Source organism: Pseudogymnoascus verrucosus (assembly GCF_001662655.1).
Source record: "Pseudogymnoascus verrucosus strain UAMH 10579 unplaced genomic scaffold scaffold_31, whole genome shotgun sequence".
NCBI lineage: Eukaryota > Fungi > Ascomycota > Leotiomycetes > Thelebolales > Thelebolaceae > Pseudogymnoascus > Pseudogymnoascus verrucosus.
This window is the reverse complement of record NW_017263682.1, coordinates 165,914-191,967: the sequence shown is the minus strand read 5'-3', so window position 1 is coordinate 191,967 and position 26,054 is coordinate 165,914. Positions and strand designations below refer to the sequence as shown.

Below are 26,054 nucleotides of genomic sequence, written 5' to 3'. Positions count from 1 at the left end.
AGCAAAAAAACGGGCTGAGGGTGCGCCATCCGAGTGGTGACGGCGTTTCCGTGGCAGGGCAGCCGGCTTGGGAGGCACGTCAGTATCCGCCTCCCATATCATCCCGTTCCCAATTGCGCAACAGTCCCGGCAAGTAAAGTTTTGGTTTGCCGCGGCTCTCCCTCTCCCATAGACGGCGACGACGGCGGGCTTTGCGTGCTTGCTTACGCTGCCTGCCCGCCCGCCACAACAACCACTTCCGGTCCTCGCCTTGTGGAGCAGCAGTGTTCCACTTTGACAGCCGCTATGATGGGGCGGACTGGAGATGGGGCGGGCTTGGCGACACATGGTTGGGGGGAGGGACTGTTGGAGGTGTTGGGGGATCCGTAACTGACGTAGTGGGAGTGGGTGTGTGGGGGCAGCGAGGTGGGAAGGGTGGGGGGGAAAGGGTGTGTGTGTTTCTGGAGAGAGTAGGGGAGTATACGTTGTATGGAGAGATTGTTTCCCGGTTTCTTTTAAAGGGTTTTTGCAGAGAGAGTATAGTATGGTTGTTTGTGGTGTTTGTGGTGTTTGTGGTGATGTTGACTGGCTGTTGGAGGACTACGGTGGGTTTGTGATGGGACTCTGGACTGAGCTATCTGGATCTAACTTTACTAACTTTACTATCCTGTCCATACTGTCTCATTCTGGCCTGTGGCGTTTCCAAGGGTGCACCCACTGGCCATGCCCCATAGCTACATGGTCTACGTAAACCCCACGCGACAGGCTCGTCTTGTCGGCGAGATATGAGGTATCCTCAGACATTCTCAGACATACTCAGACATCCCCCAACTACTACTCTTACAGAAACTATGTACCCTTACTAACTCAACTTTCCCTTAGTCCTGACAGTAGAGACTCCCTAATTCCATAGTCGGGGACACCGTGTCGGCCAATGGCTTAGGCATGATGAAAGGCGGCGTGGCGTGCATTGGATCGACCTACCTTCCCTGGACACTTCTTGGTACCGCTTTAGGAATCCTGCGAGCCAAATGTACCTCCCACTACCCTTGCCCTCTGGGATTACTTTAATACTCTACTCTACTTTCTTTACTTATTAAACCTGCTTAGCTCGCCGCCGATTCTCTCCTCTTCTTCTCTATCTATCCCTTTCGACAGTTTTTCTGGAAATTTACTTTTCTAGCTTCCCGGGTTTCTTAACTCAACGTCAATCAAGTTTCATAAGGGTCCAGGCAAATCTTTCGCCGATCATCAGTTGTTGCTGTCCGCCCCATACTCTCCAGAACTCAAGAAGAATAACCTTTCTTGAAAAACAAACAGGAAAAGGCTCGCGCCCCAATCGCAGTATCCTTACGGCGGTAAATGCAGAACGTTTCCGTCGTCCTATCTGACCCCCAAGCCCACTTCGAGCCAATCGTGCATTGGCCCAGTCGAAAATGGCGCTGAATCCGAACCACGATGATTCCGAATCCTCTCTACCAAACTACACGTTTTCCCCAACCGCCCCGATGGCCCAGGAGAAGCGTATCGAAGGCGGCATCCTCATCACCGATGAGGGCAACAGGACCCGAAAGGGCGGCCTCAAAGTCGGTGCTAGAATTGCGCCAGTCCTCCCCCATCTGAGGGGCGCCGACTTCTCGGACTCGGACTCGGTCAATGGACAGGATGTGCTGGAGAAGCAGCTTGAGTTGGAGTCGGGGAATGCGCTGCAGTATCGTACTTGCAGCTGGCAAAAGGTAAGCGTTCAATCGCGCGCTGCGTGTTTTTAGGGGGGCTCAGATATTAACCTTCTCACCTAGACTGCCTTCCTCCTCTTCTCAGAATACATCTGCCTGGCCATCATGTCATTTCCCTGGTCCTACTCCATCCTCGGACTGGTCCCCGGACTGATCCTGACCGTCGTCGTGGCAGCCGTCGTGCTCTACACGTCCCTCGTGCTCTGGGAGTTCTGTCTCCGTCACCCCGAGGTCAGGGACGTATGTGACATCGGGCAAATGCTGTTCTGGGGTAAAACCTGGGTCTGGTATGCCACGGCCGTCATGTTCATCCTTAACAACACCTTCATCCAGGGCCTCCACGTCCTGGTGACCGCCAAGTACCTCAACACCATGACGCACCACAGCCAATGCACCGTCGTCTTCGCGGTGATCTCCACCATCATCTGCTGGTTCTGTTCTCTCCCCCGCACCTTCGACGCGCTCTCCAAAATCGCCTGCGCCACCGCCTTCTTCACTTTCGTCTCCGTCCTCCTAGCCACCATCTTCTCCGGCCTCGAAGACAAACCCCTCGGCTTCACCGAGGAACTCGGCGCACCAATCTACACCGCCTTCCCCCTCCCCGGCACGTCCTTCGTAGCCGCCATGTCCGCCTTCCTCAACATCTCCTACACCTTCATCGGACAAATCACCCTCCCCAGCTTCATCGCCGAAATGCGCGAGCCCAAGGACTTCCCCAAAGCCCTCTGGGCCGTCACCATCGCCGAGGTCATCGTCTTCTCCATCGTCGGCGCTGTCATCTACGTCTACACCGGGAACCAGTACATGACCGCCCCCGCCTTCGGCTCCCTCGGAAACGAGATCTACAAGAAGGTGTCCTTCTCCTTCATGATCCCCACTCTCATCTTCCTCGGCGTCCTCTACGCCACCGTCTCCGCCCGTTTCATCTTCTTCCGCATCTTCGAGGGCACCATCCATAAGTCCTCGCATACCGTCGTTGGATGGTCCGCTTGGGCTGGTATCCTCGCCCTGACGTGGCTAGGGGCTTTCATCATCGCGGAGGTCATCCCGTTCTTCTCTGACCTGCTCTCCCTGATGTCCTCGCTCTTTGACTCCTTCTTCGGATTCATCTTCTGGGGCGTGGCATATATCCGTATGCGTCGCGTTGATGGAGGCGTCAGGTGGCTGCATGAGCAGAGCGTGTATGGGTACTCGGTGCTTGCGCTGAATATCTTCATCATCGGTGTGGGGTTCTTTTTCCTCACTGTTGGGACGTATGTGTCGGTGCAGAGTATCATGGATAGTTATGCGGCGAATGCTGTTGGTGGCGTGTTCACGTGCGCGAATAATGGGATCTAGAAAATATCCTGTTACGGATGTTAGAGATATAGGTATACTTGTGTGGGACTTTCGTGTGTTGGAAAGGCGCAGGTGTTGAGGGGGTTATTTTTTATGGATGGCTGTTTGGATAATGACCAGTTGTCGTAGAATTTTGATAATTGGGATTAATATATACTTCAACAAAGCTGCTCCGTTTCGCAAGACTTGTGACTTTGTATTACCTTATTAACTATACCCCCCAACCTCCGTTTCGCACAACCCCCTCTCCTCCTGAGACATGGTGTACAAGAAATCGCCAACACACTCTTCCTCCCTTCCCACCATCTTTCTCCCTAATCGCCTACTCAAAAGGCTCCATCAACGTATTCCCCAACACCCCCTCCTTAAACTCCTTCTCCCCCAAATGACTCGTATGCGCCCACGGCTTGAGCTCCATCTCCTGCCCAATCGTATGCGCGAAACACTGCGACCACTTCATGCGGGGGTACGCATTCGTGATATTCACTATTGTCTGTGGGTGTACGAGTTCCGCGTTCTTGCCTACGTTGTCTGTGGGTGTTGTTAGCTTGTGCTCTCTCCACCACCTCTCGTGAACCCCACCACCCGCAACCGCAACCCCACTCGTCTTGCGGGAACACCAACAACACTTAAAACCACAAGATGGGGTATATGGAAGGGAATAAGACGAACCGAAAATCGTAGCCAACAAAATCACAGCAGTAATACTAGTCACAAACCCCGTCTCCCCCAAATCCTGATGCCGTATCACCGCCTCCGCCACGCTCTCCGCCTGCGCCGTTGGCGCCCCTTCCTTTTTGAGTAAATCCAACACCAGCAGTCCGCCGTGGAACTCGAAGCTAAGGAGCGTGGATGTGATGTTTTTTGGTGTGGTACCGATATCGTGGAGGAGGGAGGTGAGGAGATAGGTCGTGATCCAGCTGGGGGTTAGGAGTTCGGGGAAGGAGAAGCGAGCTATTGCGATTCCTACATTCTTATATCAGTCCCGGTTTTGGCGAAGTGGACAGGCGAAGGGGGGGAAATGGGGATATACCGTAATAAAACACCCTCATACTATGATTAAAAGTCTCCACCGGCAACTCCCTCCTCGCATACTCCACCACCTTCCCAGCCAGCGGAGAATCGGGGAGCGGGATATCATCAACCCCCAACTCGGTGGGCTGCTTGGGGTCCACGCGGCTGGCAAGCAGGGCGGCGGTGGAGCGGGGGAGGGCGGCGAAGCCGTAGGTTTTAATGTCTTCTTCGCGTGCCATTTTGGAGCCGGGGGTGTGGTGGTGGGAGAGGGGGTTGGGGATGATGGGGTGGGATTGTTGTGGTTGGGGGGGTTGTGGCATTGTGAGAATCGGAGGGTGGTTTGGTGGTTTATATATTGGTATAATTGGGCTGGCGCTGGCTGTATACGAGGAGGAGGGAGGGGTTGATGCAGGTGGATGGGGTTATATTGGAGTTTATTTAGTTGTCAGCGCTGGGGTTGGATTACTCATTACATCGTTGGAGGGTGGTGGTGGTAGTTTGGGGCGATTGCGGGGTGTGGGGATGACGTCGTGTGTATAGTAAAGGGCGGTACGAGGTGAGAATTTTGGTCTTATGTCAGCGAGTTTTGGGAGTCACGGCATTTATTTGTGCTGCTATACGGTAGTGAGCTTGGAAGAAAGAGGGGAATAAATTTTGTTTATGGATGCTAGAATCTATATATAACTTATTTGTCTTTTAGATGTTCAACGCCAAACGGCTGCCTTATCACAATCGTCGCCATACAATTGGGCAACATTACAAACAATTATGTATTTCGTTTTGTCAATTGAGTAGCACAATTTGATTTTGAGAAGAAAAAGATTGATAAATATAAATATCCCTTTTAATTGCACATAGTAACGTGATTATTCCTCTCCAGCCCGCGAAGCAATTCTCGTGCCTGTCGCTCCCGCCATCAGCGCCAAGACCGCAGCCTTGTCGGTTGACGCTAGCGGGACCCCAAGCTTGACGTCGCCAGGCCGCGAATACGGTCCCTTCCAATCCACCACCGCCAACCTCCGCGTCGCAACCACCGTCTATCCATGCCACTTCCCCAATCGGCAGTAAATCGATCAGTGCTCTCTGCTCCCACCGTCTCGGCCGCGCAAACAATCTCACAGTGAGCTTACTCTACACCAAACCCGCCGTAATGGCGTACTTCTTCAGCACGCCTGTCGATATCGACGTCGTGCTCGAGGACACGAGTGATCGGCAGATGGTGGATGTGAAGCTTGATAAGAATCGGAGAGAGAAGGCGCCACTGTATAAGGATGAGGAGAGTGTGAGGGGCGCGGTCACGGTGAGGCCGAAGGATGGGAAGAGGTTGGAGCATACGGGGATTAAGGTCCAGTTTATAGGGACGATTGGTAGGTTCTTGCTTTCTTTCTCTCGTTCAGTTGGATGGATATCGGTGCTCTGCGATGTGCGGAACACGCGGAAGTTGCGCTCCTAGAACCTGCCGGTGTTCAAGGAGTGATGAATGGATTGAGCAACATAACTAACCGCCCCCCGTAGAGATGTTCTTCGACCGCGGCAACCACTACGAATTCCTCTCCCTTGGCCAAGAGCTCGCCGCCCCCGGCGACCTGCAACACCCCCAAACCTTCCCCTTCAACTTCAAGAACGTCGAGAAGCAATACGAGTCCTACAACGGCATCAACGTCAAGCTCCGCTACTTCGTGCGCGTCACCGTCTCCCGCCGCATGGCCGACGTCATCCGCGAAAAGGACATCTGGGTGTACTCCTACAAAGTCCCCCCGGAGACGCAGAGCAGCATCAAGATGGATGTCGGCATCGAGGATTGCCTGCACATCGAGTTCGAGTATAGTAAGAGCAAGTACCATCTTAAGGATGTGATTGTCGGGAGGATTTACTTTTTGCTGGTGAGGTTGAAGATTAAGCATATGGAGTTGAGTATTATTAGGAGGGAGACGACGGGGACGGCGCCGAATCAGTATAATGAGAGTGAGACGTTGGTGAGGTTTGAGATTATGGATGGGAGTCCTTCGAGAGGTATGTTTTGGCGCACCTGTCCTTTTCTACCTTCAATCCTGCTTTCCTATTCGTATAATGGGGCATAGACTAACAATCACAGGCGAAACAATCCCTATCCGCCTCTTCCTCGGTGGCTTCGACCTAACCCCCACCTTCCGCGAAGTCAACAAGAAATACTCCACCCGCTACTACCTCAGTCTCGTCCTTATCGACGAAGGTACGTTCTTTCCCCCCCCACCCTTTCCCCCCCCCTTTTTTTCCCTTCCAATCCTTCCCCCGCGGGGATGGGGAAAACCAAAAGTAGAAGAACCCCAATTTAACACTCCACACAGACGCACGCCGCTACTTCAAACAATCCGAAATCGTCCTCTACCGCCAGAACCCGGAGATCGCGGATGCGCAGCCGCAGAATACACAGATTATCGGCGCCCCCCCGCCGGAGAGGATTCAGCAGTAGGTTGGTGATGAGGCACTGGATGAGTTAATAGGAGAGGAGGGATTCGGGGAGATGCAAGAGAGTGGGGTGAGCAAGAGAAGGGTGGGGGGTTAGGGGATTTTTATGATGAGGCGGTTGATGTATATAGTATCGCGGAAGATGTAGCGGGGAGTTAATGCGTTATTCAACTACAAATGCTCGTCTTGGCTCCTCTCACTGTGCGGTTCGACGGGTCATGGTTTCTAGGAATCAACGCTACGATTATCCCAGCCTCCCCCTTCCTGTTCGACTGTGAGTGAGTAACAAACCTCTACTCTACCAGAATACCCAACCCCTCCCTCCAAGTGATTAAAAAACATTCAATCGCAAAGTCACTTGCATACAAGGCCATTTATAGATTTAACTTTTCCTATTCTTTTCATTCCCCTTTCGTTTCGTTGTCTACTAAATCATTGGACAAGGCCAAGATAAAACCCTGTGGTATCCCCTCCTCCCCTTCTCCACTGCTCCCCGAACGCACTTTTTTTTTCAAAACAGTACTTCCCTTTTCATCAACAGCGTGGATTACGTGATCATTACCCCCCATTTTCCATTCTCTTTCCTTTTCCTTTCCCTTTTTCTATTCCGCCATCCCTTGTTTCATTTTCATCCCCTAAGGCCGTCCATCCATCCCATTTTCCATATCCTATCCTTTTAAAAAAATCCTCCCATCCATCCATCCCATTTTTCCCACACCCAAAAGGCGCTGTCTAAGATAATAACAACATTGCTCAAGAAGAAGACGAAAAAAATCTCTTTAACAAAAAAAGAGTCATTATTGCTTTTTGTTGTCCAAACCGACCGAAGTAAAAAATTCGCACACGTGAGAAGAACATCCAATAGATAGACGGGCTGGCAATTATGATGTCGTGAATAGTGCAGATGGGGCGCTTTCGCTAACTTTTTGGGGCTGATTAATGCTTGCAAGTGCTCGCTGAATCGTGGTGGTGAAGGTGTTGGTGTTGGTGTTGGTGTGATGTGATGTGATGTGATGGTGGTGGTGGTGGTGTTGTGAGATAAAAAGTGAGGAGATCAGGTCATAGCCCAGTTAGATTGGGCTGTCATTGATTGCTGTGAGGCCTATTATTGTTAGCACACTGTGAGGACAGAAAAGCAGGAGGCTAACATACCATCATCGACCCCCCATCAATCTCCATATCCATCCCCATCCGTGCCTCCTCATTAAACTCCATCTCCATCCCCGCCCCTCCCGGTGGCACACTCGGACTCGGACTGAGCAACTGACTCCCCGTCTCACTCATCTCCTCCCCCCTCTTCCCCCCCAACGCCTTCCTCGCCCCGACCTCACTCAACCCATCCTTGCGAACATGAATCTTCAAATGCCGCCTCAACTGATCGCGCCGCCTAAAACTCTTCCCACACACCCCGCACCGACACTCCTCCTCCGGCTCATGGATCTTCTTATGCTTACTCAGATTACTACTCTCTGCGAAGCGGCGTCCGCACCCAGGGAAGTCGCAGAGAAGGGGCTTCTCGCGCGTATGCTTGGTGCGCGTGTGCATCGTCAATTGACTCGCCTGGGCAGCTTCGTAGTCACATCCGGGCTCTTTGCACTTGAATGGCTTGTCGCCGGTGTGTGTGCGCATGTGACTCTCGAGGGTCTGGGAGGTGCTGAACTCGTGGTGGCATTCAGGGCACTTACACGCCTTGTGCCCAGTGTGTGACTGCATATGTCTATCCAATTTCGAGCGCTGGGCGAACCCTGCGCGGTCGGCTGGGAGAGAGAGACGACTGCATCCAGACCAGCGGCAGACGAAGCCAAGAGATTTGGAGAGGGGAGCGGTGTGCACAGATTGGATGTGCGATTGCAGCGCCGCTTTCGTGGCGAAGGTTTTGGAGCAGGGCGTGGAGGTGGGGGTGTCGTGCCATTGGCAGACGGGGACGGGGAAGTTGGGATCGGGTTGCGAGGCCGGGGTGAGGAGGGCGACGTCGGATGGGGGGTGGGGGGAGGAGTAGGTTGATGCGGAGGAGGGGGTTGGTTCGGTGGAGAAGGCGAAGGGGTCTTGGGAAGAGGAGGAGCGGGAGGAGAGGTCGCGGAGGGACATGGCGTATTGGAGGGTTGAGTTTTGGAAGGAGGGAGGACCCATATTATGGTAGGTCTCGTGACTTTGGCAGAAATTGCTGTTGTTGTTGATGTATTGGCACATACCGCTGTCCTGCGCCGCTCCCATCATGCCGCCATTGTTGTAGGAAGGCATGTAGGCATTGGTGAACATGCAGGCGCCGAAGTGAGGTGGGTGAGTGGCACTCGTGTACCCGTTCGCGATCGTAGCGCAAAAATCATAGTTTTGCGGACCGTTGTAAAATTGCCCGTTCGACATTGTCGGGGGCTTCATGGCCGCCAGACTCGCAGCTGCGGACACGATGTCCATCTCGAGACTCCCCGCGCATTTTGTGCTCCCGCTGTGACAGACATCTGGGTCGGGGCAGGCGTCAATGGGCAAGCAGTAAGGGTCGGTGCATTCGACGAGATCTTCCGCACAGTCGGGCTCGTGACATTCCTGAACGTGGCACTCTGGGCTGTCGCATTTCTCCTCGTAGATGATTGTAGACCTGCTGCTGTGTCCGCTGCCGAAGTAGTGGTCGTGGTGCGACTGGTGGAAAGAATCTTCGGTCGTGGGATGGGGAGACGGCGCTTCGGTATTCGTGGCTTGGGTATAAGCATTCGACGAGCTATCCCATGGCAACGCGTTCGCCCAGACGTCTGCCGCGTCGATCGAACCATCCTGCGAGAACATCATGTCCATATTTCCTCCCGACGACGGGTTGTAGGCGCGGTTGTCGTTCATTATCTCGAGCTGCCTGTAGAGTCATTAGCGGTCTGTTACCCCCCACGAGCGAAACGACACGCGACTGGCGACAAGATTAAAAAATGCAGAGGGAGTTTCTTACCCAAGCAGCGCCTGGAACGGAGTTGCTCCCATTCGCAGCTCGCAAGGTAGCTGAGAGGGGTTTCGAGGTCGGGATCAAAGGTCGAGGCTCAAACCCATCAAGGTTACTATCGGAAGCGGTGGGATAACGCAGATAGCGCGCACCGAGTCGAGGGTGTCGAGTGTCAAATGAGAAGTATATCAGTAGACAAGAAGGGCAAGATGTTGTTTCGATGTGAATCTAAAATAGATGGGAGGGATCTTCGAGGTGCAGGCAAAGGACAAAACAACAAGATTTCGCTCGGGAAGTGTGGTGGTGAGAAGTTTCGCGCGGGGGACCATCGAGAAAGGTCTTCATTCACGATTTTTCCCAGTGGCCCCAACCCACAAGGTTACTTAGTGCAGCACAGTACAAATCAGAGCCGTTGATGACGAAAGGGGAAGTAGAAGCGAGGACCGGCTTTACCGGAAGGGGTGTAGCGGATTGGAAAATTACCTTGGAGGTTGACGCTGAGGGGTGGGTTTGACCAATCAGAGGACTTTAAATAAAAATTCGGGCGTGATTAGATAATAGATAGAGCGAAAGCGTGGAAAAACCCCAAGGTGCCCGAAATTTAGGGTACGTACTGTTGCCGTAGAAGTTACCGAGCTGAGTAAAGAAGGGTATAGTAGAGGGTGTTAGAGGGTTTAGCAATACATGAGGATATAGAGGGGTCTAGAGGGTTAGAAGGAGAAAAACTTCATGGTTAGCTATGACAGCTGCGACTAACTAGAGAGTGGTAGTAGTTTGTTATTGAATCAACAGAACAGATATCTTCGTACGATCCTGTTCTATAGCAAGGAAGGGTGTAGTAGAGGGACGGTACACTCTAAAAGGTATAGAGGGGTTCGGAGGGTAGAAGAAAGACCCTACCCTACCAATGGTTACCTATAACAGCTGCAACTAACTAGAGCACAGTAGTTTGTTATATGGTATGGCATTAATAGTGCAAATATCTTCCTACGATCATGTGCTATAGCAAGGAAGGGTATAACGGAGGGTACACTCTAAAAGGTATAGAGGGGTCCGCAGGGTAGAAGAAGACCCTATAGCAGCTACGACTATTAGCAACCATAGTGTCCTTCCATAGCTATCTATACTAATAGTGTAATAACTTACGATTATATCCTATTCGTTCTATTAATTTTAAAGAATCCATCCATCAAGCTTAATCATCAATCAAACCCATCCGTCTAAAATCCCTTAGTAACCCTTAGTAGCCGCCATTTATTCCACCATCTACCGGCCAAGGCCAAGCCTGGATAAATTTGCCCATAGCTCCATCCTCTACTACTACACCACCAACTCCGCCCGGGCCGGAAAAACCGCCAGGAGCTCCAACCTCCAACCTCCAAGACTCTAAGCCCCACTGCACACGACTACACCACCACAACACCTCCATTGCATTGCGATTGCTCCCATCACCACTTAACAAACACGCAAATACACCGCGTAAAGAGTCATTCAATTGCCTTCATCATCCCCTCCATTCCCATATTAAACCCATAACCGAAGGAAACCAAACCACCCGCCCCCAGTTTCCCCGCCCTCACCACGCCACCCCCCTCATCCTCATCCATCCACCCTACCTCAACCACCTCCCTTCCTCTTCATCTCTCACAACAACAACATCAAAAATGGGCAACCTCTGCGGATCCGAATCCAAATCCCCCGACCCCTTCTCCACCCCCGGCCGCACCCTCTCCTCCGCCCCTCCACAGAACGCGACTTCCAGACCTCCTGCTAAGACCGCTGCTGGGCCGCCGCGACGACTTGGTGGGGGCGCGGCGGGGGGAGGGGGCCCGGGGGGGGATCCGAGGAGGGATGCTGCTGATGCTGCTGAGGTATGAGATATTCTTTTGCTTTGTTTCCCCGTTTGCGCTTTGGTTTTTGTGTGGTGTGGTGGTGTGAGAGTGTGGGGGGCGGGGAGTGCGTGACGGGAGATGGGAGATGGGGATGGGGTATGGGGGAGATATGGGGGATACAGGCTAATGATAACAGGCCCGCGCAAAAGCAGCAGCGAAACCGACGGGGAAATTAGGACAGCAGCTAAACGCGCAGAAGATGCAGAGGAGGACGGATACGTTGCAGGAGGTTAGTAGGGAGGAGGTTGCGCGGAGGGATGCTGATGCTGCGGCGGCGGTGAGGAGTTATAATTGAGCTTGGGGTATGGGAGGAGAGAGGGGTGGGGAAGAGGTGATGGTGATATGCGGGGGAGTTGGATGCGATGACGATGGTGATGATTTGATGATTTGATGATGAGGGGAGTATGGGGTTTTGCATTTATCACTTCTAGCGTTGATTTTGCTTGAATATGAGGTGGCTTGGAGGTTATCTTGAAGACATAGCAGATACTGAGAGAATACATGCTTTTATTCTTTCTTTGGTTCACGTTAGATTACATAGAGACGGTGAAGTCGACATAATGAAAATTAATTCGACGGCTGTGGTCCTGCCACTGCTTGCATTAAAATATCATAACACACGTCCTTATCCATCATTATATCAATAACTCACATACTCAGTTCCCATAATAGGAGCAAAGACAAACTCCGTCCCCCAATTATATCCCAGAGTCTCATAAACCTTCAAATCTTCAGCCCAAGAATCCCAAACTCCAAACTCCCTCCGCCCATTAACCCCCCCACCCCCAAACTCTTCATACACCACCCCCTTCCTCCTTCCCCACCCCCCTCCCCCTACAAACCCTCTCCACCCTCTCCCCAATAACCGGAAAAACATCCCTCTCCGCCCTCGTCCCCATCCAACAATCCAAATGCCCATACCCCTCAATAACAACCCTCTCATAGTTCTCCCCCCCAAACATATCCCTCAGCGTCTCATACGTCGTCAGCGTGCTCTCCGGCTGCAGCACATGGTTATCCGCGCCACTGAACAAGAAAATCGGGAGACCCTTCAGGCGCCGCAAGTTCGTAGGCGTGGTAAGTTTCTGAGCTAAGGGGAAGTTGGTAGTGACGTGGCCGTGCTCGCCCATCGACATCAGGAGGTGCTCGAGGGACATGTTGACGCCGCCGAAGAAGCGGTGGGTTTGTGCGTGGGTTGCTACGTTGAGGTTGGCGTGGTTCCAGCATCTGCGTCGTTGGTTAGCTGCCAGCCTCCTCCAAGGATAGATAAAAGGGGTAGAAGGGGGGGGGGTTATAGCTCACCTCCCAAAAACAAAAGACGTCCTATGACACGCAACATTATTACACATCTCCCTCGGCTCCACCGGATAAAACCTCAGCACCTGATCAATCGCCCTCTGCACCAGCGTATCATCCTCGCTACTCGAGCAACTGAACCAGTTCCCGCCCAGCAGCCGGTACGCGCGCGTCAGATCGAATGGCATCATCACCTTGGCCATGTTAATCCGCGCCCATTGCGGATTCATGAAGACTTGCGAGCACGACAGCCCTTTGATCCACTCTACTGGTATCGTCCCGTCCAGCATCCCCGATGCCAGCGCCACGGAGCCCATGCAATGCGCAATAGTGTAGATCTTGCGATTCCCGCAGACGCTACGGATATACGCCAACGCAGCGCGAATATCAAGACGCGCATCAAACGTCGTCCATTTATCCGTCGGCTGCATATTCATCCCAATCCGATGCGTAAGGACCCAAACGCGATACCCCCTCTCCGTAAAATACTGCACCGCGTTCTTCGGAATCGTCTGCAGACTAAAGATCTGGTGGTCCACCGAGGCGCCGGGGACCATGAAGAGGTCGTGCACCGGGTAGGCGGGGTCAGGGTGCGTGGATTCCCACTTGTTCATGTATGTCTTTACGCCGTCGGAGGCGATCACGGCGATGGCGCCGTCGGAGGTGCAGGTGTTTATGAAGCCGCGGGGGGTGTGGGAGGGGTACTGGAGGGGGCTGAAGGGGGTGAAGAAGAGGGAGGCGGCTTGCTTGGCGAAGTAGGAGAGGAAGGATATGGTGGAGGTGGCTTTGGCGATGAGGCCGTCGCCGGTGGGTGTGAGGGTGCGTGCTTCGGATAGGAAATCTGTAGGCTTGATGTGGAGTATGCCGCGCCCGATGACGGTGCCGTTGAGTCGCTTGATGGTGACATAGAGAGTAGAAGTTGCCCTCCAGAGCGCAATCGGGTTGAGCACTACCCCGGCGTTAACCGTTTTAAACCCTTCAAACTGGTACTTCTCGCGATCGGTTCCTATCATCTGAAAGCTGTAGGTTAAGTTCTTAGTCCCCGATATTGACTGATTTGCCGAAAAAAGTCCGAAATCGCCACGCTTTATCATAAAGGGGCTCCCTGGTAGACCAGCGCAGACGAGTGTTCCAGTCAACATTGCCGAGTGGTCAGGGCGACGGACAATCGTATGGGTATTCCATGCCTTGACGCTCAGGAAGAACCTCGCGCCCTCGCATAGTCCTCGCCCGGTGCGAGCTGCAACTTCGAAGTCGTCTGTTCGGTCTCCTTCCATGTTTTCGCCAAAGTGGATGAATCCGGACATGACTTCGGAGAATTCGAAGCCGCTCACTTTTCCTGCTGCAGTCTCTTCGATGAGACTTTCGGCATTGACGATGCTATCGTCTCCAGTAATTACGTGTTTTGGGAATCCGAAGAGATCGAGAAGACCTAAGAACGTTAGCTTGATGAATCCCTCTGCGGATTTGATTTTAAATGAACGCACCATTCTTAGTATCATAGTCAATGGTCACACCCATTCTATCTGCCGTATACTTTACCGAGCGCTCCGCAAGGGCGGTGATAGTAGCGAGGGGATTGACGCCCAGAGCCGTTGGAACAATTGCTCCATCGGTAACAATGAGCCCTTCATGGGTCTCTTTACCATTCCCTTTAAACACTTGCCCAAAATGGTTCGTTGTGCCGGTTCTCCCTGTGCCACAGCTACTCATACATGCTCCCCTATTTCCTGTTAGTAAGTCCGATCAACCAATTTATAGCAAGATATTCTTACCCAATAGGATGTACAGTAATTTCCTGCTTTCCAAGAGCAGCGTAAAATGGGCTATTCACAAATGTGCCCCCTACAGCAGACGTAGCCTGCGCCAAAATATCATTGAGATACTCAACATGATCCGACCTTCCCACGCCCAGGAACTTCAATAGAGGCTTATCATTCTTAAGAGAAAGGATGGCCTGGTTTGAATCATGCGACATAACGAGATAAACCATGGTCTTCTCAACACTACCTTTCTGGTAATAAGGGCCAAGTATGTGACTCCCTATACTCGCAAGCTTGCTCCTCACATTACCAATCAGGCTGACATCGTGATGAGCAGTACCCGGCATCAACTCAAGCATGACTTGAAATAATGGAGCTAGTGCCTTTGGAATTGCTCCCTCTTCAATGACAAAGCCATCAAGCGGATTTTCGTGGCCTTCACGGCAATCAATTATACCAGCAATCGTGGGCCCAATGGGATGGTACGGCGACGGAAATTCTCTACCAATCGCATTCACATTCTCATTGCAGTTGTATCCAAAAGCGAGGATGTCGCCATTCCCGCTCATCCCAGTTCCCAAAGTCGAGCTCGTTGATAATCCCATGGCTTTGCTTCGGAGCAGAATCTCTGTTGTCCCAAGGGATCCGGCTCCTAGGAAGACGCACTTCTTGGCGTGCACCCACATGAGATCTTCATGCAAGTGCTCAGTAAAGGCTCCACGGCCGCTGCCATGCCATGCGAAGTAGACGATATACCCCTCATCGGGATGCTCTTTTATATACCGGACTTCACATTCGCAGAACATTTCAGCACCCCAGTTCCATGCGTCACTAAGATAGTTGACGAGTGTGCTGGACTTGCTACCATCATTGAGGCCCGTGGTATCTTGACCCGTCAACGCAGAAGCATTCATCTCCACGCCAGTGCTATTCGCTCCAGCAGAGAAGCGAGTGGTCTGGGGGACGCGTCGGAACTTGTCTCCCCATCCGAGGTGGTTGGCCTGTGTCTCGAGCATGTTCAGCTTCGGCAGTTCAGGCCACTCATCAGGATACTTTTGAGGTTCGAGCATTTTCTCAGCTAGTTCGTAGTAATCGTTCAATGCGCCCGGCTTTCGAAGCTCTGGCGGCCAGTTGTGAAGGCCCATAGTTCCATCGTCTGTTCGGAGGAAGACATTCGCATTCAAGAGGCTCGTTCCTCCAAGTCCATTCCCGACGAAGGCATTCTGGCCCTCGCCCATAATCAAGTGATATAATCCCGTGGGATCACCCTTGTCAATCATTTTCGGTTTTGATATAACGCTCGGCACTTCGCCCGAGATATGGAGCTCCTTCGTAGCCTCGAGAAGCGTGCTAGGATACTCTCCCGGCCACCTCTCCTTTCCTTGTTCTAGCAAACAGACAGTCTGTCCTGCCCTTGCCATGCGGCAAGCGGCCACTCCACCCCCGTATCCCGAACCGATCACTAGCACATCATAGCTCGTTCTCAGGAGCTCGACAGGCTTTGATATCCTCGGGAAGCACTTCGGGTCTTCATTCTGTCCGTAGGATCGAACCTTGGCTTGGGATCTTGCTGTCGGGCCGCCAGGAGTTGCCGTATGTGGTGGGAGAGGGAAGGAGTTCACACGCTCCCAGGTCGTGTCAATGGGCGGTCCTCTGCTCGTCGTGCGCGCAAAGTCGACACGATGTGGTTTACTAACGGGGGGGATTTCGTGTTTGCCATTAGCACCATTGGCTCCATTGACACGATGGGCACCGTTGGAACCGTTTGTTCCATTAGTATTAGACATTTTGCCTTGATGACTGGCCGGGTTTGGTTCTTGCTTCGTAATAGAAAATACCATGCGCCTGTTCACGAGAAAGCCCGATCACAGTCTCAGTGGTTGCTCCAGGGAATCGAAGCTATGCGCCGGAAAATGTTCGCATACGAGAGCTTAAGATATGAAGTAATTCGCAGATAAGTATATACTAAGGAAAAGGAAAAGAAACACCAACAAGAAAGAGAGAGAGCGGATATCTACCATCTTTGAGGCAGCCGTGACCTCCCATCCTAGAGAACCACCCCTCCATCAATTCTACAGCGGCCCCACAAGGCTGCTCTTCTAATTGCATGCTGCATACACTAGCAAAGAGCCCAGTCTCCATGTGTCCAAGTACTACAGCAGCCTTGGGGCTGAAAGAGTATGGTCGATTCAGCTTCTTGGGGCGCAAGCCAACCCGCGGGACAGACCGAGGCTGTGCGTTTGTGCGTTTGTGAAGGGATCCGGAGTGTTGTCCGGAACAGGTAATATCTTGGTGTCCACCACACCCAGGGATGCCGATCAGGTCGTGGTTGTGTGGTACCATATCGCAACTCTGGTTCCTGACGTTCAGCTCTTTTACATACAGTGCTTACACCTCGTAACTCCGGCGTATGGGACGACTGCTTCGTATGCTAAGCTGCTTACCCGTCCGTCATCCATCATCCGAACTTCAAGCCAACCCAGGCCTGTCGACCGAAAGGATCGATAGACTTCGGCGAAGCCGCTCTGTATTGGATGTCGACAAGGCTGAAAATGGGTCGTGCTGACGAGAACAGACGGGAGAGCTTGCGGGATTGGTCCGTTGTCGCTGAGACAGGTACCAGGTACTGCAGAATTGGGCAGGGATTAGCGTTGGGACTTGGTCACTGCCACAAAACGTGTGCTGGGCGTCCAACATGGGATTCTTCAGCCAGTAAATCCGTATCAGCTAGCCCCAGAACCAATGGAAGGTGCCTAATTTGCCCGGAATAACTCGATTCGTTATCATCCTTTACATGTGCAACATGTCTTGTCCTTTTGCGTTTTCTATAAATATTAGAGACTAACATCCTCCCACTAACACCAACGACCCCCACGGGGTCAGGTCGGGGAAATAGGATTCCAGTCGCCAAGAGGATGTTGCCATGCACCCCATGTGGCAGACTAATTGACAGACATCGATAGTGGGGGTAGGATTCGCGGGTTGGTTTGCATATCTATATCTAGATATAACCGCAGCTCTTATTGCTCTGGTGCATGTTAGCCCCCAAACCAACAACCTATACGCAATATATCATAGAAACGTTGGTATCATTGGTCATCCCTCGGGCCCATTCCATACGCCTACGGCGTCTACTATACAACTCCTCCCCCGCCTAGCCATTAGATCCGAGCGGCTTCCTCTCTCCGCATCCGCATCCACAACTCATAGCCTTGCATGGTATACACAATCTTCCTTTTCCAGGACATCACAGTAACAGCATCCCGGTCCCAACAGCCACTGCCCCCATCGCAAACGCCCACAAGGTCAGCGTAGGCAAACTGCTCTTCACCATCCCCGCTCCCCCAACAGAGCCGCCGCCCCCGCCAACACCACCAATGCCAACGCCAGGGAGGCTACCGCCGTTATTTCCGTCGTTTCCGCTAGACCCTGTCTCCGAGGGCGTGTTCGCGTTGGTAGTGGCAGCCAGCGCGGTAGTAGCATCTGTCGGCGTGGGGAATCCCGTGCTGAAGTACTTGGAAGAGATTCGGTTGAGCTCAGAAGTGGCAGCTGCGCTGTCGGACTCGTAGGCGGAGATTATGGTTGTCGTTGTCACGTATGTCGTGGTCAGCGTCGTTACCTGGTATATGTAGGTGTAGTAATAGGAGTAGTACGACCTAGGAACTGTTAGTACAAGAGCGCAGAATTGGGTGAGAACGGGACACCATACCAAGTGAAAGTCCAGTAGTAATAGACATAGCCCGAATCGACAGTCTGGGTGACTCGCGGAGCTTCCGTCGTAACCACCGGAGTCGAATGCGTCAAAGCGATCGTGCTCCCGCTTTCCACATACGCCGTACAGCTCAGATCAGTGCAGCAGCCGTACCGCCCATTGCTCAAATTAACAACGCAGATATTCCCCACATCGCACATCTGCCCGTTAGAGCAGCACTGTCCCCCGTCTGGCACGCAGCCGGAGTAGCAGCACGAGTGTCCTGCCTGGCAGTATCGCCCGTCCGCGCAACAGCTCCCGCCGGTCTCGACGCAGCGGCAGATGGAGTTGCACTCGAAGCCGCCGGGGCAGACGCCCGTGGAGCCGCAGCAGACGCCGTTCGATTGGGCTTTGCAGTAGGGAGAGCCGGGACAGCACTGTCCTAGAGAAGGGCAGCATCCGGTGTCTTGTGGGAGAGAGGTGTCAGCTTTGGATCTTCTACTCCTTGGCTCTTCTACAGCGACAACATCACCCACGAGGGTTATTGGGAGTGTTAAACTCACCAGAGCACGGTACGTATCCAGCGTCCACACAATAACGCTTGGAGAGGAAGCCAGTATTGGACCATTCGGAAACCAGCTCTCGGCCATTGAGGGGCATGGAGCCAGCTGGAGGCGAATACTTGATAGGCGGTGTTCCCTCAATTTCACCCGGAACAAGAGGGTAGTCGCGCGACACAGGGGAATCGTCGCATCTTGCAACCTGCAGGAGCAAGAAGGCCACAGCCCCTAAAATACGAAGGCGCGCCATGGCTGCGTTTTCTGTCTTTGTTGCGGTCTAGAAACCAACGAGGTGAAGAGGTGGCTAGACGTTGAAGCGTGCAAACTTTATCTCGGAAAAGGAGTCCACACAAGCAAGGCTCCCCGCGAGATGGCACTTTGATATAAGCAAAATTCTCCATCCACAAATCTCCACATCCGTCACCTGCGCGTGCGGGTGCGGGCACTTAACACCTCATTGTCTCAGTGCACGTGTATAAGAATCACCTATCACAGTAGCCAGCCCGAGTTCACACGAAGTTAAATAGGTGGCTTAGAGTCCCCGGCCTCCAGCGTCGCCATGGTAGGTTCGCGTAGAGACGGGGGGAGATCATGTAAGGTTTGCTTCGATATTTTGCTGAGCTTGCCCGTGTCCGGATGGGTGTATGGGTTTAGGAAGCTCCGGTGGCGTAGAACTATCTGATTGAAGTAATTTAAGCGGGAGAGGGCTTTGTTGTAATGCAGATCTCTGCTCCTGTCGCCCAACTGGGAAATGACAAGCTTCTGGGCTGTCCCATGTATACTTTTCTTAGTTGCCATTAGAGAGAGGGGCGGCCAAGGGAAACTGCTTGGCATTTGAAATGCACTTTATGGGAGACTACTTTCATGATGTTTGAAAGTCTTTGTTGTTCGGATTCAAAGTCGAAATACGCCATTCTGTCAATTCTGTCTGTTTTTTGTGGTTCTGATATGACCCCTGTATTGATCCCTTCTTTAATCTGTCTGACAGGTTATCGGCGCATTGTTAGCCCGTTCGAGGGATTTATCCCCACCACCTGTCAACGCAGATCATTATGGACCCGAGTCTCGGGTTCGTATACAGTAGTAAATTGTTAGTAATCCAAAATAGCCGATGCCTTACTGGAGGGATATCATTTCAGGAGATAGAGTAGAGTATTTGGATGGATTTTTTTGGCTCAATAACCACGGTATCGAAATATACTATACTCATGAGAGAGAGCTATAAGTCTTCAATATGCCAATAGGTCCGTGTATGATATTGGCGGCCATTGTCACATCCTGAGCGGCCATTAGCATTGTTGCTACCAGGAAATTTGTCCCTTCACCAATGCCTAATATTTTCTCATAGAAAATACAAGAAGGAAGCGTGCACTCTATATCCTAGCCTTCGGCCTCCACTTCGCATACGGATGCCCCTCGCCACTAGGTACCAAATGGTCAATAGCGAGCGTGTTCACCAGACCCGGATGAACCTGGCTCAGATCCGTAATCCCACAAAGCTTCATCGTAGTCTCGAGCTCATCCCTCAAGATATCAATGAACTTCTCCACGCCCTCCTCTCCATAATTAAGTGCCCAAAGAAAGCCCCGTCCAATACCGACAGCCTTTGCTCCAAGGCACAATGCTTTAAAGATATCTGTTCCTCGCTTGATACCCCCATCAACAAACACTTCCACCTTGTCCAAGACCTCTGGGCTATTCTTCTGAATCTCCAACAGAACCAACATCGGAGGCGGGGTCGTGTCGAGATTCCTACCACCATGGTTGCTAAGCACAATTCCATCAATCCCATGCTCCATCGCCAGCACCGCATCCTGCGCCGTCATAATCCCCTTCAAAATAATCGGCAACTTCGTACTCCTCCTCAGCCACTCCACATCCTTCCAACTCAGCGTGGGATCAATATACGACCCCATCGCCCTCGAAATACTATTCCCCTTCTTCTCATCATTCTTCGCCCTCGTCCCACTCATCGGCGACACCAACTCCCTGTCCGCCTTTACTCTCTCATCCGCCTCCCTCTTCCCCTGCACCGGCCCATCCACCGTGACAAACACCGCCTTCGCCCCCAGCCTCTCCGCGGTCCTCAGCAACTCCTCCGACTTCGCGCGATTCTTATCAACATACAGCTGGAAGAAAAACGTCATTGGAGCAGGCGGCGGCGTATCCAGCACTGGCGGCTGGGAAATCGACGCGAAGATGTCTTCTACCCGGAACGACGCGCTGGTGCTGACGCATTGCGGGATGCCGGATTTCTGGCACGCGCGCGCGAGGGCCCGTTCCCCGTCGGGATGCACCATTGCTGAGAGAGCGGCAGGGGCGCAAAAGAGCGGAAGAGTGGAGCGGCGGCTGAGGATGGAGGTTGACGTGTCGGCGGTGGAGACATCGGTCATTGTGCGGGGGCGAAAGAGGATCTGGTTGTATATGCTGCTATTCAGCTTGTGGGTTACCAGATCCGTGGCGGCGCATGAGTAGAAGGACCATGTCTTCGGGGCTAGCGAGATTGAAGCTGCATGCTCGAAGTCGTGACAGCTGATTATAGATTGCAAGGGGGGTTTTGACTGCGGGTTTGGAGGGTGATTGGGAGACATGCTTGTTCAATGGACTGGGAGGCCTGGTAGGATTGTTACAGAATTGTTGGCTGCAGATATATGTTGCATATTACAGATAGCTACTTTTCCCTCATTACCCTTTTATATCGCTGCTCGTGTGGGGTAACCTGGATGAATCCCCCATATTTACTCCGCCTTTCCAAAATATCCCTGGATAAGTGGGGAGAATACCGAATGCGGAACTTAACCGCGACCGCAATGGCGGGCCGGGGTCACTTGCCGGGGCCATTTACCCCGAGTAGCGGGGTATATAAAATGGTGCGGATTCTATCTTATAATGAGACCCATACAATTTTAACGTGAATTATAGAGAGGCCGATAGTTTACTTTAGTGGCATAATATACATATAGGTCGGCAGTTAGATACTGGAGTTCGTTAATATATTCTCCGTGCGACCAAAATTAATGAATGTGTGTTACCATAACATAAGTAAGAATATATATTGGCATTTAAAATAAATAAAATTAGGAAAGGAAAATATCTCAAATATATATCTTCCAGATAACAAAAGACCCCTCGTATAGAGTTTACAAGTTTAGTCTAAGTGGTGGTGTTTGGGCTGCTGAATCCAGCAGCTTCCGGTGCTGTTTTATGCCACCGTAACACCATCACTGAACTGCGAACAGACGGAGAGCGCAGAATTCCGGCCGCTTCTCAAGCCATAAACGAACGCAATAGCTGTCCAGCTCAAGTATTCAACCTTGGAGCCGAGTATTGATTTCGAGGAGCCGTTTGCTACGTTTAAAACATTACACTAGGGGGACCGTTTTAGACGTTCCGGGAGCCACTTATTAGACTTGAGATCATCACTAAAAATATCATTCCAAGTTTCTGACCTTAGGTCGACTATAGCTGCATCAAGGAGTCATTTCTAGCGCTCCAACCGCAACTACCAGCTCAGTCTGCTGAAGCAGCTCTAACAGCACATTGTATCACCTTGGTGGACAGCGCCATCCACCCGCAGTGATAAATATCCAAAAAGCAGCACTCAAAACAACATGATGCATGTACAGTCGCTTGCAAAACTGGCTTCCCCCTGCATTTTTTGAACCTAGTGTCCTAATGCGGTTACTATAATTGCGCCAATTGTCTCATTATGCCTCAGTCACATCAACGTTATAACAATTGTATGTTAATCATATCCGTGCGGTACCTACACTACAGCACTTTATATTCCACACCATAGCCCCGAATCTTGCTCCCTCCCGGCATGATTTTACTCATGGTATGTTTACAAGAAACTCACCACCTGCGAGGTGGCCGACACTGCTGGGCGTGCAATATGCCATAGAGGATGCTTGAACATTTATGTTATTTTATCCTGATATCAACAGTTCCTGTGATGTTAGGGCATCGCAATGAAGTATATTGTGAACTGCACTTTGACTGAGAAAGTATTAGGTCTTCAGCGGCCAACACGTCATTTGTCTCACAGTCACAGCACCATTGATTGCCCGGGAGGCGCCAGAAGGTTGCAGCCCACATGGCGAGATTCTGTATGCCAATCAATTTTGCTAGTCTGCAGGTCCCTCATCGCCAACTACTGATTGTTGATGATTTTCGCTCAATTTTCATAGATAAACGATCCGGGGTGTATTTACTTGCTGAGCCGCTGAGCCGCAATGTGTAACTCAGTTACACATTGCGGCTCAGCAAGTAAATAGTTACACATTGCGGCACCGCTTAATAAACGCGATCAGTCATTGGCAGAATAAGCGATAGACAATAAATCATCAGCCTCAAGTATTGCTGCCCAATCCTTCAACATCCAATTTTAACGACAGCTACACCAATCACTGTTCAAACCTCGTTGTGGCTGTGCATGCAGCACCTGACGCCTTTTATCAGCTCATCCCAATCAACCTCTACTTAGCTTCTATCTTCCCACATAATTATTCTAGGAATATATGCGATTTTGCTTGATGTGCGACGTTATCCGTAGTGCCTTTAGAATGTCACCCACCACCATGTCTATTGTATTTTCAAAAGCTTCGCCGCTAAAGTCCGAAATTCGTCTAGCGCAAGCCGTGTCGCAGTTTGTTGCTGACCTCCCGAGTGACCAGAAAGCTACCTACAGATCTCAATCGCACGCTTCCCCTCCAGATCCCCGCGATGTTGACCAACTCATAGCTGAAATTGGAGACGCTACTAGAAAGATTGGTTGCAGACGTTGTTTTGCGCCTCGGCTGATCAGTTTTCTGCACGGCGTTCAGCAATTCGCTGCGCTTGGTGATGTTATAATAGGCGGGTCACAGAATCTAATCGCTTGCGGTGTCTGGTCGTTGGTGCGAATGTCATTGCTTGTCAGTAACCCTTGACATCTTTAGCTGCATCTTGTACTAAAATCTTCGTAGTCAATTGCAAACTTCACTTCCTATCTGGAAAAGTTATCAGAACTCCTTATGACCGCTGGTCGCTCGGCCCCTCGTTACCAGATGATGGCATTGCTATATCCGCGCTCTAAGAAAATGCAGTCCTACCTGCACGAATATTTCATTGTGGTGGTTCATCTTTGCCATCAATCGTTAAAGTTTACACAGAAGTCCGCCTTAGCGCAATTTGCATCTACTCTAAGTGATTCAGACATGAAAACATACCAATCTGATCTCGACCGCTGGGCGAATGAGATTAAAGAGGAGGCGACCCTGCTAACGACAAAAATGATTAAGGAGGAAGCCCAAGATAACTCTAAATTCAGAGCTTTTTCTAGCAAGTTTTCTGAATCTGTATCGCTTCGGCAAAAGCTAAAGACAAACGTACGGGTCCTCGATTCCTGCTCTATATATGATTATGAGACGACATGGAAGCAGACGCGAAAGATCGGAAACACAACTCTACTCAACCAAATTGTCGCATATAAGGACTGGAAAGGTCAAAAATCTTCCTGTACACTAATATGTACGGGCGGGCTAGGATCCGGAAAATCCGTTCTGCTAGCTAACCTAATTGATGATCTAAATCTTAACTGTCGAAGTAAGAATGTTACGGTTGCTTACTTCTTTTGCCGGCACGACATTCTAGAAAGTTTGAAAGCGCGGACAGTCATTGGTTCTCTAGCCCGACAATTGTTGCGCCTAATAGCAGATCTCGCGATAGTAGCGAGATTCATTGATAAGACCACTACTGATCTTGCTCTGGATTTCGAAGAGATTTTCAGCTTACTCCAACACTCTCTTCCACCTACGTCAAGAGCGTACTTCGTCCTTGACGGGCTGGATGAATGTGACCCAGCTGAAAGAGACATATTAATCAAACAGCTCTGGAAGTTTCAGAAGACATTTTCACTACTTGTATGTGTATCAGTCCGACTCGATCCTAGCAACGTTTTGAAATTGAGCCTAGAGCAGTTCATTAACGCCCAGGTTACATCAATTCCAGATGATAACCCTGATATTGACGCATTCATCTTAGCAGAATTAGAGAGTCGCATAGAGTCTAAAAGGCTAGTGATAGGAAATCCTATGCTTATACTAGAAATCCAAGACGCCCTCATTAAAGGATCCCAGGGAATGTTTCTCTGGGTAGCTCTACAAATCGAGTCCTTATGCAACATGAAAACAGATGATGCTATTCGCCAGGCTCTAGCGGATCTTCCCAAGGATCTCTCAGAAACATTTTTTCGTATTCTACGGAAATCAGAACAATATGGAAAGCCGTATCAGAGACGGATATTAGAGCTTATAACTATAGCTTGCCGTCCCTTAACAGCAGAAGCACTTCGAGATGCCTTAAGCGTTGTCCCTGGCGACGCTGTTTGGAACCCCTCAAGGCGTCTTAATGACATACATTCAACATTAACTTGCTGCGGAAGCCTCCTTACTATCGATGAAGAGGAGAAGACCATACGACTCGTGCACCATAGCGTTAAGCAATTTCTCTTTAGCGGGTTTAAAGACTCAGCTAACATAGGAATCACAATTGATAGCGCAAACAGAACAATAGCAAACATTATTGTCACCTACCTCAATTATGGCGTTTTTGGAACCCAGCTATCTACTAGGGTAGTCCAGCAAATAATGACCGCATCAGCGCCATCCCAAATCGTTCGTTCAACACTAGACGTACCAAGCAGTGTTCAAAGTCTTGCATTAAAGCTTTTGAAGTCTAGGAAGCAACCTAACTTCAACATTGAAAAGACTCTTGCGGAAACAAGCAAGCTTGTCAGTCCTCAATTAGCGGATGAGTTCCACTTTCATTCATATGCAAAGGCATATTGGCTGCAGCACCTCTTTTGCATTTCGGAGCAAGAGTCACTTATGTACGACCTACTGCGTAGGCTCTTCAAAGGCAATGTAGTAAACACGAATGAAATAGATGAAGAGGGCCGGACGCCGCTGTTACTAGCCGCGCGGGACGGGCACAAGGCCATCGTCAAGTCGCTACTTAACTCCGACATAGTCAACATCGACTCAAAAGACAGCCATGGCCGGACGCCACTCTCGTCAGCCGCAGGGAATGGGCATGAGGGAGTGGTGAAGCTGCTGCTTGACAAGGGCGCTAACCTAGAGACTGAAGACAGCAGTGGCCAGACGCCACTCTCGTGGGCCGCAGGGAATGGGCATGAGGGAGTGGTGAAGCTGCTGCTTGACAAGGGCGCTAAGCTAGAGACTGAAGACAGCAGTGGCCGGACGCCACTCTCGTGGGCCGCAGGGAATGGGCATGAGGGAGTGGTGAAGCTACTGCTTGACAAGGGCGCTAAGCTAGAGACTGAAGACAGCAGTGGCCGGACGCCACTCTCGTGGGCCGCAGGGAATGGGCATGAGGGAGTGGTGAAGCTGCTGCTTGACAAGGGCGCTAA

The 26,054-nt window shown here is 51.3% G+C and overlaps 9 protein-coding genes across 9 annotated transcripts in view; 4 read left to right on the top strand and 5 right to left on the bottom strand.

The window, feature by feature from the left end:
* The first annotated feature begins 414 nt into the window (after positions 1–414).
* On the top strand, positions 415–3,159 carry VE01_06614 (uncharacterized protein). The gene is made up of 2 exons (XM_018276056.2): positions 415–1,715; positions 1,779–3,159. Exons 1-2 carry the CDS (start codon positions 1,416–1,418, stop codon positions 3,051–3,053), a joined length of 1,575 nt encoding a protein of 524 aa, XP_018129100.1. The 5' UTR covers positions 415–1,415; the 3' UTR covers positions 3,054–3,159.
* An 8-nt stretch (positions 3,160–3,167) lies between these two features.
* VE01_06613 (uncharacterized protein) lies at positions 3,168–4,658 on the bottom strand. Its single transcript, XM_018276055.2, has 3 exons — positions 4,087–4,658; positions 3,726–4,019; positions 3,168–3,584 (listed from the first exon to the last, which is right to left on the bottom strand). Exons 1-3 carry the CDS (start codon positions 4,385–4,387, stop codon positions 3,376–3,378), a joined length of 804 nt encoding a protein of 267 aa, XP_018129064.2. The 5' UTR covers positions 4,388–4,658; the 3' UTR covers positions 3,168–3,375.
* Positions 4,659–4,928: 270 nt separating this feature from the next.
* On the top strand, positions 4,929–6,664 carry VPS26 (Vacuolar protein sorting-associated protein 26). The gene is made up of 4 exons (XM_018276054.2): positions 4,929–5,434; positions 5,583–6,080; positions 6,163–6,279; positions 6,395–6,664. Exons 1-4 carry the CDS (start codon positions 5,218–5,220, stop codon positions 6,517–6,519), a joined length of 957 nt encoding a protein of 318 aa, XP_018129102.1. The 5' UTR covers positions 4,929–5,217; the 3' UTR covers positions 6,520–6,664.
* A 243-nt stretch (positions 6,665–6,907) lies between these two features.
* Positions 6,908–9,802, bottom strand: SUR1 (zinc-finger protein). The gene is made up of 3 exons (XM_018276053.2): positions 9,451–9,802; positions 7,668–9,360; positions 6,908–7,617 (listed from the first exon to the last, which is right to left on the bottom strand). Exons 1-3 carry the CDS (start codon positions 9,480–9,482, stop codon positions 7,570–7,572), a joined length of 1,773 nt encoding a protein of 590 aa, XP_018129104.1. The 5' UTR covers positions 9,483–9,802; the 3' UTR covers positions 6,908–7,569.
* Positions 9,803–10,622: 820 nt separating this feature from the next.
* Positions 10,623–11,925, top strand: VE01_06610 (uncharacterized protein). The gene is made up of 2 exons (XM_018276052.2): positions 10,623–11,312; positions 11,470–11,925. The coding sequence occupies exons 1-2, from the start codon at positions 11,106–11,108 to the stop codon at positions 11,626–11,628; spliced, it is 366 nt and encodes a 121-aa protein (XP_018129103.1). The 5' UTR covers positions 10,623–11,105; the 3' UTR covers positions 11,629–11,925.
* Positions 11,926–12,477: 552 nt separating this feature from the next.
* On the bottom strand, positions 12,478–16,430 carry VE01_06609 (uncharacterized protein). The gene is made up of 3 exons (XM_059463815.1): positions 14,405–16,430; positions 14,117–14,352; positions 12,478–14,061 (listed from the first exon to the last, which is right to left on the bottom strand). Exons 1-3 carry the CDS (start codon positions 16,231–16,233, stop codon positions 12,632–12,634), a joined length of 3,495 nt encoding a protein of 1,164 aa, XP_059319585.1. The 5' UTR covers positions 16,234–16,430; the 3' UTR covers positions 12,478–12,631.
* VE01_06608 (uncharacterized protein) lies at positions 16,431–19,546 on the bottom strand. Its single transcript, XM_018276050.2, has 3 exons — positions 18,647–19,546; positions 18,102–18,549; positions 16,431–18,048 (listed from the first exon to the last, which is right to left on the bottom strand). Exons 1-3 carry the CDS (start codon positions 18,891–18,893, stop codon positions 17,640–17,642), a joined length of 1,104 nt encoding a protein of 367 aa, XP_018129027.1. The 5' UTR covers positions 18,894–19,546; the 3' UTR covers positions 16,431–17,639.
* A 302-nt stretch (positions 19,547–19,848) lies between these two features.
* VE01_06607 (uncharacterized protein) lies at positions 19,849–21,319 on the bottom strand. The gene has a single exon (XM_018276049.2). The coding sequence runs from the start codon at positions 21,232–21,234 to the stop codon at positions 20,017–20,019; it is 1,218 nt and encodes a 405-aa protein (XP_018129028.1). The 5' UTR covers positions 21,235–21,319; the 3' UTR covers positions 19,849–20,016.
* A 1,820-nt stretch (positions 21,320–23,139) lies between these two features.
* VE01_06606 (uncharacterized protein) overlaps positions 23,140–26,054 on the top strand; it is a gene marked incomplete at its 3' end in the record, with an annotated part of 4,601 nt that continues 1,686 nt past the window's right edge. Inside the window, exons 1-2 of the mRNA XM_018276048.2 lie at positions 23,140–23,559; positions 23,611–26,025. Coding sequence (XP_018129029.2) covers positions 23,164–23,559; positions 23,611–26,025 — 2,811 coding nt within the window. The 5' untranslated portion in view covers positions 23,140–23,163. The remainder of the gene's footprint in view (positions 23,560–23,610; positions 26,026–26,054) is intronic.